The 11,461-nt window shown below is 42.4% G+C and overlaps 1 protein-coding gene across 1 annotated transcript in view; it reads left to right on the top strand.

Annotated features, from left to right (window-relative positions):
• The first annotated feature begins 1,515 nt into the window (after nucleotides 1–1,515).
• JMY (junction mediating and regulatory protein, p53 cofactor) overlaps nucleotides 1,516–11,461 on the top strand; it is a 95,674-nt gene continuing 85,728 nt past the window's right edge. The window contains exon 1 of the mRNA XM_077759891.1: nucleotides 1,516–3,110. Within this exon, the coding sequence (XP_077616017.1) occupies nucleotides 2,076–3,110 (1,035 nt within the window). The 5' untranslated portion in view covers nucleotides 1,516–2,075. The remainder of the gene's footprint in view (nucleotides 3,111–11,461) is intronic.

Genomic DNA, 11,461 nt, shown 5'->3' with positions numbered 1-11,461 from the left:
AAATAATGTGGTATTGTTTGCTTACCTGGTGATACGTATTTGGAATGGGTTTTCTGTCTCTCTTCCTGCCTTTCAAAAGTTATTCCTCTCACTTGCATTTGGGAGTTGGCACATGTTCAGTAACAAGACTTTTGAAAATCTGTGGTTCCACATAAAGAATAGTAAAAAAAAAAAAAAAAGAAAAAGAAAAAAGAGTTTAAAATAATCTGTCCTTTTCCCTTTTTGTTCATCCTGAAGAAAGTAAAAAAAAAAAAAATTTTTTTTTTTTTTGGTCCAAGCAGATCTACAGGTCTACAACGTCCACCTGAGTGATAGGGCTAAAACTTTTGTCTGTTTATTCAGATGTCAGTGTACTGAAGTAATGTAGATAATGATGCACCTTTAATCCAAATGGTTTTGCATAAATGGGGCGCCTGGGTGGCTCAGTGGGTTAAGCCTCTAACTCTTTGCTTCAGCTCGGGTCATGATCTCACAGTCCATGAGCTGGAGCCTCGTGTTCTCCTCTTAGCTGACAGCGCAGAGCCTGCTTGGGATTCTTTTTCCCTCTCTCTCTCTCTCTCAAAATAAATAAATAAGCTTTAAAAAACGAAATATGGAAAAAGTAAAAGAATAATTCCCACGGTACTTTCCTGTAGATGCAGAATACCTGCACTATGAATTGAGTGCTAATACGAAAAAGAAGGCCAATAATATAAGGTAGATTATAAGATCCACCAGGCAATTTTAAAAATGTGTTTCATCATAATTCAGCATAAGTAGCAGAATTCTTCAGATTTACACGATTCTTGGGGGGGGGGGTATGTGCATTCTGTGATCTCTGATAATTGAACTCAACTTCAAAAGGCTTAAGCCAATGACCTCAAAATGAGGTTCACAGAACAGTACCCAATGATGAAATCTGAAGCAATAAAACACGGATGAACTGAAACGTAAACATTCATACTCTTAGGACATGACTGACTCTTCATTTAATTAATTTTGTTTTGGAATTCTGGGTTGTCTTCAGACACTTCCTTTTCATATCTTAAACGGTGTCTCAGGAGTGTTAGGGGAGAATCCAGCGATCTCGGGTGTCTCAGCAAAGTTTAGCACATAGTTCGCGCAATGTTACTAAGTACTTTCTGAATATAGGAGTTACCGCTACCGACTTGCCCCGGGACGAAAGGAAGCACATTTACATTTCAAGGTCCTTTGAGTGACAGGACTTCGAAAAATCTCTGTTCCTCCACCTTTGTTCCTTTTTTTTCGCGACTCAGAAGCCACCTGTACCGCATGGCACAGCTGCCCCTCTCACCGTCTTCAGACCCGACACCCGGCTGCCGACAGCCTGCTCCAGCCGTGGGAGAAGGAGGCTGCGCGGAGAGATGGAAAGAGTCTTGCGCGCGGCCGCTTTCGGGGAAGGGCGGGGGACGCCGAGGGGCGGAGCCGGCGCGCGCGGGCGGGGTGTGCGCGCCGCCGCCGCGTCACCAGCGTGCGGCACGTGCCCGTGTTTACGTCCCTCGTGGAGCAGCCTACGTCAGCAGCCAAATGGCAACATTGTGGCGATTCTGAAGCTTAGAGTTTAGGAGACGCGTCTCTCCTCCAGGCCGTCTCCGGGCTGTCGGGAAGAGGAGGAGAAGGAGGAGCAGCGGGGAGACCGGCCTGGGAGAGCGGCGGAGACTCCCACGTTGCCGGCCGTGACCGCCTGCCGGCCTGCCTGGCCCCGCGGGACCTGCGCCTCACCTTCAGAGAGCCGAAGACGCAGCACCGCGGCCTCGCGCTGGGGGCGGCCGGGTCGGACGCGAGGCGCTGCCGCAGCGCTGGGCTTGTAAACAGATCCAGCCGCACGTGACCATGTGAACTACCTGCTCCAGGGACGCGTATTGTCTTTCCCGCGAGCCCCGCCACAAAGGAGCGCCGCGGGTTCGAGTGCTGGGGGCCGGGCGAGCGAGCGGGGAGAGCCGGCTGGCGCGCTAAGATGGCCGAAGGCGCCCAGCGAGGGTGAGCAGGGGGCGCGGTGCAGCCAGCCGGTGAGTCTTCGGGCGGGCAGGGCCATCGGCGCCTCCCCCGCGGCCTGGTCTGGCACCGGAGCCACCATGTCTTTCGCGCTGGAGGAGACGCTCGAGTCGGACTGGGTGGCCGTGCGGCCCCATGTGTTCGACGAGCGCGAGAAGCATAAGTTCGTCTTTATAGTGGCCTGGAACGAGATTGAGGGCAAGTTTGCCATAACCTGCCACAACCGGACGGCCCAGAGGCAGAGGAGCGGCTCCCGGGAGCAGGCGGGGGCGCGAGGGGGCGCGGAGCCCGGAGCATCCGCGTCGGACGGGACCCGCGGGCCGGGCAGCCCAGCTGGCAAGGGCCGGTCCGAGGCCACTGCCTCTGCCTCTGCGATTCTGGGCAGGAGCCCGGGACCCCGGAGGAGCCCGGCCTGGGCGGAAGGCGGCTCTCCGCGGAGCGCGCGCAGCCTTCGGGGAGACCCGCTGCTGCGGAGTCCGGCCGGCAAAGCGGTGGAGAGCCCTCTCAGGAGCCCAGTGCGGGCCAAGACCAGCCCGGTTCGAAAGGGATCTGAAGGCAGAGATGTGGCGGGGGCCGCCCCTTCGGCGCCCCGGGAGGCCCCGGTGTCCTCGGTGCGTGTCGTGAGCGCCTGCGGGGCGGTCTCCGAGGAGATCGAGGTTCTGGAAATGGTGAGGGAGGACGAGGTGGCCTCGGGGGCCCTGGCTCTCTCGGACTCGGAGCAGCCGCCGCCCACCGCCGAGCTGGAGTCCCCGGCGGAGGAGTGTAGCTGGGCCGGGCTCTTTTCCTTCCAGGATCTGCGTGCTGTGCACCAGCAGCTGTGTTCTGTGAACTCGCAGCTGGAGCAGTGCCTGCCCGTATTCCCCGAGGAGCCCTCTGGCATGTGGACCGTGCTGTTCGGGGGTGCCCCAGAGATGACCGAGCAGGAGATCGACACTCTGTGTTACCAGCTCCAGGTCTACCTGGGCCATGGCCTGGACACCTGCGGCTGGAAGATCCTCTCCCAGGTACTTTTTACTGAGACCGACGACCCTGAGGAGTATTACGAAAGCCTTAGCGAGCTGCGGCAGAAGGGCTACGAAGAAGTGCTTCAGCGGGCCAGGAAGCGCATCCAGGAGGTAAGAACTAGTCTGGGCTTCAGTCCTTGCTTTTGGTTACTCACTGCCGGAGGCTGAAGCCTCAGTCTGGACCGTGAGCATTTGGGAGACTTGATCTTCTGGACAAGAGAAGAAGATGATGTGTTCCTTACTAATCTCCCCCTTAATTCCTTTCCATGGTAGGAAAACCGTGGCTTTCCTTAATTGGCCCTCTGAAGGAACTTTAAGTCGTTAGATTTTATCCTTCTATTTATCAAATAGGTTCTATATAATAGGCATTCGGTTCACTGCTCAGTGCTGGAAATAAAATTAAAGCTACTCAGACCAAAGGCGTCCTGTTAGACACCGACTATTCATTTCTCTCTTGCCTCTCTTTCCAGCAGTATCTGCCCAGATATTTACTCTTCTTGAAGGTCCTGATCATTTATTCATAATAGTTTATCTTAGGGAGTATATTTGGAATTTTTTTTAAATCCCCATATGTAGTTTGGCAACTTATGCAAATTTTAAATTCATTTTCCTCCAAATGAGTGGCCTGTCTAAATGAAAAAGCACCACTCTCCATTGGATGCAAATGTATTTTTAAAGGTTTATACACACTCTAGGAATCTCTGAAGTCTTGATAGCTGGCTCATGTTTTACATTTTTAGGGAGGAAAAAAAAGTCCTGGGCAGAAGTGTTTATACTTTGTGTCCTTCTAAATAAAAGTAGTACCCAGCTTTTTCAAACTGTTTCACACTTAAAATATAGGGAATAATGGAAAAAGTCTGCATGGGTGTGCACGAGGAGCTCTACAAAGTGTAAGACATGGATAATTTGAGGTAGTGCCTACAAAGTAGCTTCTGCTGAAGGAACTATACTAAAAAAGTGTTCTAAAATATGTTTTAGTTTTCGGGTGGCCTGTCTGGTTCAGTCCGTAGAGCATGCAACTCTTGATCTTCGGGTTGAGTTTGAGCCCCAAGTTGAATGTAGAGATTACTTAAAAATAAGACATCTTGGAAAGAAAAGGTATACTTTATTTTTTACTAATGGACACTAACAGATATTTCCTTAAAGCAACTATTTTTAATATTACCAATAGAGGTTAGAGGTGGGTGGGGAAATGCCCCTTTTTATGGTGTTTATATTCCTGACATTGTGTTGTCATCTGTTAACCCTGCCTGTGTTTATGTAATACTTAAATTCTGCTCTGAAGGCTAGGAAGCTTGTGTCTCCAGGTTACTGGTACTCTAGTATTTTACATTACTAGACTGGGGAATTTAGGAAATAATTTCTTTATCCTTATCCCACAGTGCTCTCATACAACTTCCTGAATTCAGGTTTTCACTCCTTCCTGTTGGTTTACTTTGTGCTAAGCATCACCTACCTGGTAATGTGATCCAGGAATTCCAGGGATCTCTTTATTTTCCACATTATCATCTTCTGGAGTCTGGAGTCTGTGTTCTTAAATTCTTTTTGGAAGAGAGTGACAAATTTTAAATGGTCACATATATTCTTTTTAGAGCTTTGTTAATATTTACCTGTATTTTTTTTTAATTGCAAGGACAAATTAGTGCTTCTTTCTCTTACACTTTTTTGTTAAACTCTGTAATTATATTTCTAAAGATGGAGGCAGGTCCAGTTTTAATTTTGTTGATATTCAGAAAAAGTTAATTTTGTCTGGATTAACTCAAATAGGGTAAAAAGTGAGAGTTGCCAAAAAATAATTAATTAATTACAGTTATCTGGAACTCTTCCATGGGGGTGGTGCGTTACGTTTTACGTTTTTTTAAAAAGAATTTCTTTTCCCAATTAAGGTTATATTAGCAATAATATTAAATTTTCCTTAAAGGAGAGAAACTTAAAGTTTTAAAAAGTATTTTGTTTTCTGGAAAACAACTCAGATGAAGTTTATTGTAAATTCATGGGACATTAAATACGTACGTGAATTTTTGGTGCTTCATTTCGTTGACTTGAACAGTATTTGGAAAATATGAAGGATAACAAATAGATTCAGTTATAATGCTCACCTTGATAGCTACTGGAAGTTTATAGTGAAAGGAATGAGGCTTATTGGGGAAAATAGGTGGTGTGATTAATTAGTGACGTCTGCTGTGTGCTTGAGAATCCTGCTGTGTGCTTGATAATCACAGTTTGCGAGCATACCAAGCCTGGTTTTTGTTGTTGTTCCCTAAGTGCTTAAAATTTTTACTATCCTAAGAGGTTGCAATAACTTTTGAAAGTAAAATACTTATGGAAATTTTGTCAGTTTAGTACTAATGATTTTGTTAAGTTTATTAATTACCACTAATAGAATGGTTTTTTGTTACCGATTCTGAAGCTGACTTAATTTGTGGAAATGGCTATAGGTGTTCAAGCCAGGTATATCTGCTACATTAAGCCCATTCTTAGATGTTACTTAGAAAATTGATTCTTTGGTTACGGTTTTCCTCTTTAATGTCTCTAGATCTATTTTCTGCTCTTTTTTCCCCCCCTCTACAGTATTCCTTTTCCTATCTATTTAAAGGCTTCAGCTTAAAGACCACACCTGTTTTTGTTCAAAGTGGTCAGTGGTTCAAAGTGGTAAATTGTTGAACGAAGGTTTTTTTAATTTTTTTTTTTTTGGTTTTTAAAGTAGAACAGTCTGTACTGCTACATTGTATACTTCTCAAGGTCACTGGCCTTGACAGTATCTTGGAGAATTCTCTTTGCCATCCCTGGTTCAGGGTCATACATCTTGTGAGCACTCTTAGTATTTGTGGACTAAAACATGAGAGGTGTTTTTGTTTTGTTTTGTTTTGGTTTTGTTTTTTTTAGTAGTATGAGAATTGAAAGGATTTGGAAGGAGGATCTTTTTGATTTAAACTTGTAGGTAAATAAAACTAAAAAAATTGACAAATGTTAATTCCTTAAGGGACTGTGTAATTCAAGAACTGGGAGTAAAATCTTGTAAAACTGAAAATAGCTTTCTAAATAAGGAGTCTTTATCTGGCATAGATGAATTCCCTTTAAATTGAGGGGAGCTATAGATGGATTTTAATGGGGTTCCTTAAGGTAGCATGCTAAGTTTTATATACACAGACATACTTGGATTTTGGAGAGAAAGGCTTTTGTCAAAGTTTTCAAGGTGTTCTGCAGAAAGAATCTTAAAACTGTAGTTCTAAATTATTTCCTTAGTAAGCTTTGGGCGCAACTCTTGGCATTTAAGTTTTGGAGTACACTTAATGATTTAATATGGGGTTATAAGAAATACTCCTATACTTTTTGTTTTGTGAAATACAGAGGAATGAAATCTTAGGTTTTCTGCTAAAAGTTTTGTTAATGATTCACAAATTTGATAGACTAGAAATAATTTGTGAGGAGCTGAAGTTTACACAGTGCTAATGAAAAATTTTTAGGTGACATAAGAATTGTAAGGTATTCAGTTGACTACAAATGAAATTTGAAATTTATTACACCGTAGGTTTCTCTTGGACTTTTTAAGGGTTTAGTGAAGTAGTGCTATTTATATAGCAGGCACACAATTCCTGAATGAATCAAGTGCCACCAAGGCCTCTTGGAATGGTTTCACCAGTAGTGTTGGTTGTTGGTCAGAGCTCAGGATCATATTATAGTGTATGTCCTTGGGTAGTCCATACCATGGCTTACTTACCTGTGATGACCTGAATTTTGTCAGTAATGGTTTTTGTGTAAGGACTACTATTGTTGAAATGGTTGTAGTTGTAGTCTTCAAGTTAGTAAACTTTAACCATGATAGTAGGCTTGATTAAGATCTAATAATCATTGTTCTCTTTGGAAGATTACTCAGCTTACTTCTTCCCAGTTGATTTTAATTTATTTCCAGTAAAAAAACAAAACAAAACACTGAGAGCTTCATGTGTTTTCATAAGTAGCCATGTAAGGTATGGTGTAGACAGCCTACCTCCAATGTTTTGAGTCAGAACCTGGCTTACAAATAGGACTTAACACTTCAGTGACCTGCTTAGTTATTTAACCTTTTTAAAACAGGGTAAAGGGGGAGCTGTTTAAAGGATATCTTTTTTAAAATTATCTTTTAATGTTTTATTTCTGAGAGAGAGAGAGCGCGTGAGTGAGCGCATGCACAAGTAGGGAGGGTCAGAGAGAGAGGGAGACAGAATCTGAAACAGGCTCCAGGCTCTGAGCGGGCTGTTAGACGCTGGGCTCGAACCCAGTATGACCTGAGCCGAAGTCGACGCTTAACTGACCGAGCCACCCAAGCGCCCCATATTTAAAGGATATCTTGAGATTTAAGTAAGCTACTATGAAAAAGTTCTTAAGTGTCTGGCATGTATAAAGAATGCTACAGGAAATGTTAATTTTTTTTCCCCCGCGTAATAAGGATTCTCCAGAGTTTTCACCTCAACCTTTATTGCAGGGAATGTAACTAGTATTTATTGGGACTCCTGAGATATTGGAGTTTCATGTTTACTATCTCTTCGTTGTCCCCACTCCCTTTTTTGATAAATGGTATTTCATACCCATTTTACTGAGGCTGAAATTGAGACTTAAAGATGTTGGATTTGGCCAGCCTTAAACAGCTAAGTTGTGATAAAACTCAGATTCAAACCTAGATCTGTCTCAATCTAAACGTGAACTTTTTCTGCAATGCCTTGTTTCCTTGAGAACAATAAAAGGGAGTCAGTCTGTACTCCAGAGAATGAGAGAGTGGTACTATTTAAAAAACTAGTCAGTTCAATAATGTCTTTTAAATAACTCATTTGTTTAATTTCAAGTTAATTTTGATAGGTATGTGTGGGGCAGCCTCTCCATGTTGTGTTACAGAAGAAAGAGGTTCCCTAGGGGTGCAAGGATGGGTTTGTTAGACAAGAGCGCCCAGTTGCTGTTTTCCTTTCTATCTTAAAAGGACTCAGCTATAGATGACTCATGATGTGTGAGGTTTTTTAATGTAAAGGGCCAGGAGCTCTAGGAAGAATGCTTAACCATCCCTTCTCCCAATTATGACTTCCTAATTTTTCTGCAAAACTAAGATTACAAAATTCTACAGCCACACTGAAATCTCAATTATATATAGTCTTTTCAGAGTCTTAGGGTGCTGGCCTTTCATTGGGCTAGTGTGCCTTGACCCATGATTAGGTAGAAGTAATAGAAGTAGGCTCAGGAAGGACATGATGTAGTTGCAGTGTAAACACAGTTGAGGAGTAATAAAGCCAAGTGAATTTTGTGGGGTTCTTGAAAGTTATTATGAAAGACTTGAATGGTAGAGGCTATGAAAACTATGACCTAGATACTAATCATTTTCTTCAATCATGTGCCCAAATAAACTTGGCCATTTTTCACATCATTGAAAAAGAAGTATAGAAAAGAGATGAATATATGCTTTTAGGTTAGTGCATCAGTAATGCAGAAACATGGAGGCTGGTGACAGGATAGCAGCAGCCTTCATGATAATTGATTCGTGTTCGTTTCATTTTTCTACTTGATGTTAATTAACATCACATGATGCCCAGTCCACCACATATTTCACAGGCATGAAATCAGGCATATTTCCTCCTTGCTAAAACAAGGCCAGCTTTGACAAACACTTGAGCAGTGTGAGTTCAAGGGTGTGTTTTTCTGGGAAGATAGAAGGGAGAAGGTGAGGGGGAGGTGGGGGGGATTAGTTTGTTAAACACAATTGCTTTGTTTGAATTAGCAATCTTCACTCCCCAGATCTTCACATGTAACTTTAATCAGTCTCTCAGTGTTCTCCTTTGCTGCTTTATTTGACCTTTGATTGACTGCGGAATATTGTGGGAAGCGGGAATTGAAAGCAAAAGGTGGCCTTCCATTCACTGATGGTTAAAAGTTTGTGCTTTTTTTTTTTTTTTTGTAATGTAAAGTTTCCCTGGCGGTTTTCACTTTTTAATAGGTCAGGATCTGCTCTCTCTAAATCTGTCCAGTTCCCTCAGTGGTTGATGGGAGAAAATGTAAGTTGCAAGGGTAAGAAAAGGCAATGAAGACTAAATAATAGTTCTTGGCGCTGTTTGGTTTTTGGTAGAGGTAGTGAAGTTCATTTGGCCTTTCAAGCTTCTTGTAGAGGCCTGTTCTTTCTAAGTAGCCTTCACTCCGACAATTATTAACACTCTACGAGGGCAGAGAAGGAATCATTTAGCAAAAACGTAGAAAATTTTGTGAGTTTTCTTAAATGTAGAAAATTGCCTTTTTATGCTTGTCCTTGAATTTTAAACTTTTTTTGGTTATAATTGCGTATGATAGACTCTTTTCACCCTGTGATGATTATACTGTAGGCTGTGAAATGAAAATAGGCCTGATGGTCACAGGAGAATGGTCTTAAGGACAAATATATGAAGTTCCTTTATTTTTAAAAAAGTTTTCTTAAATGTTTATTTGGAGAGCGAGAAAGAAAGTGGGCAGAGAGAGAGAAAATCCCAAGCAGGGTTTGCTAGATTCCATGAACCATGAGATCTTATCTGAAACAAAGAGCTGGATGGTTAACCTGCTGAGGCACCCAAGTGCCCCTAAATTCTTTTATTAATATGGGGTTTTATTTGTATGAAGGTGATGGCTAGGGACTTAGTTTATATGATAAATGTTAGTGCATTTAGTTTATATGATAAATGTTAGTGCATTTAGGTAACAAGTTTATATGATAAATGTTAGTGCATTTAGGTAACAAACATAGGGAGAACACAATGGTTAAAAATGGTCATTTCTCAGAAGAAATTTTAAGTATGTTTGGTCACCAAACTGGCCTGCTGCTAGGAATTAGTTGAGGCAGGTTTTTTAGAATGTTTTGTTTATTTTTGAGAGAGAAAAAAAGATACTGAGACATCCCAAGCAAGCTCCACAGTAAAAGCACAGAGCCTGATGTGGGGCTTGAACTCATGAACTGTGAGATCATGGTAATGAACAGAAATCAAGAGTTGAATGCCAAACTGACTGAGCCACCCAGGCATCCCAGTGTTTTCATTTTTATTTTATTTTTTAAGGCAGGGTATTTTTTAAATAGGTTCTCACTACACTGTCTTTAATTAGTGCTTAGGGGAAAGAAAACTTACTGAACATGGCTCAGGAAAATATTTTTTGTCCTAATGCTGATACTAGTGGCTTGACCTTAGGGCTGTCACTTGCCCTCCTTTGGTATTAATGTCTGAAGTGAGAGACTGAAGTTAGAGATTAAAGATCAGGATAATTTACAGGCCCAGTGTAGCAAGTGTTGGGACCTGAGCCATTTGTTTTATATGCTTATATCCAGATTTAGGTCCCCTTGCTTTAAGGTAAGTGTTTGGTTGGCAGCTTTTTTCATTTTGCTAGAGGTTTTTAGGCTCTGAAAAAAGTCTAATTCATTTTTGGGTGCAGAGAGCATTGGAAGAGGGCATTCCTTCTGTTCTTGTGTTTGTGTTCTTGGGCTCTCTTTTCATTACCTATTATTGAAGGTAGTTTTTTTTTTCTTCCTTGGGTGCATTTCCCTGTGGTTTCTAGTATTAAACCTGCTTTTCCAATGCCCGGCTAGCGTAGTCTGTATAGCATGAGACGCTTAAAACTGCTTCTCCCAGTTTTTGACAACTCGAAGTTACATTTATAAAAGAAATGTTTGTTTAGAGGGGCCTGGGTGGCTCAGTTGGTTGGGCATCCAACCTTGGCTCAGGTCATGATCTCAAAGTCTGTGACTTTGAGCCCTGCATCGGGCTCTGTGCTGACAGCTTGGACCCTGGAGCCTGTTTCAGATTCTGTGTCTCCCTCTCTATCTGCCCATCCTGTGCTCATGCTCTGTCTCTCTCAAACAAATAAATATTAAAAAAAAAAAAAAAAAAGAAAACAAATGTTACTAAAGTTATTTCTTTGAGCTTTTCTTCCTCTTAACCTTCATATCTAGGTGAGTCTCTTCCCTCTTTACTGACAACAATGGGGCCATGACTGGAGTGACCTATGTGTAGTGAAATATGTGAGGTTTTAATTTTCAGTCGTCAAAGTAACCTTTATAGAATGCTTCCTGCTTTCTCTGGCTCAAGCATTGTGCTGAGGTGTTTAAATACATTATCTCAATTAGCATGTAGATAGGAGTTGAGAGGTAAGGTCGGGTTTGAGTTTTTTGTCTTGACTCTTCTAATAGCTTTGTGAATATGGGCCTTACTAATTCTCACTTTTTAGCTGCTGCTTCCATGAAGTGAGGGAATACTGCTGTCTTAAACAGAATATGGCTGTCCTCATCTGTAAAATGAGGAGGCTACTGCTGCCTTTAAAAATAGTTTGTAGGTACACCTGGGTGACTCAGATGGTTAAGAGTCCAACCTCAACTTAGTAAGTATCCAACTTTGGCTCAGGTCATGATCTCCTGGTTTGTGAGTTTGAGCCCCCACATTGGGGCTGCGCTGTCAGCACAGAACCTGCTTCTGAACCTCTGTTTCCCT

Source organism: Crocuta crocuta, unplaced genomic scaffold (genome assembly GCF_008692635.1).
Source record: "Crocuta crocuta isolate KB4526 unplaced genomic scaffold, BGI_CrCroc_1.0 scaffold162, whole genome shotgun sequence".
NCBI classification, from domain to species: Eukaryota; Metazoa; Chordata; class Mammalia; order Carnivora; family Hyaenidae; genus Crocuta; species Crocuta crocuta.
This window is presented reverse-complemented; position numbering and strand designations above follow the sequence as displayed.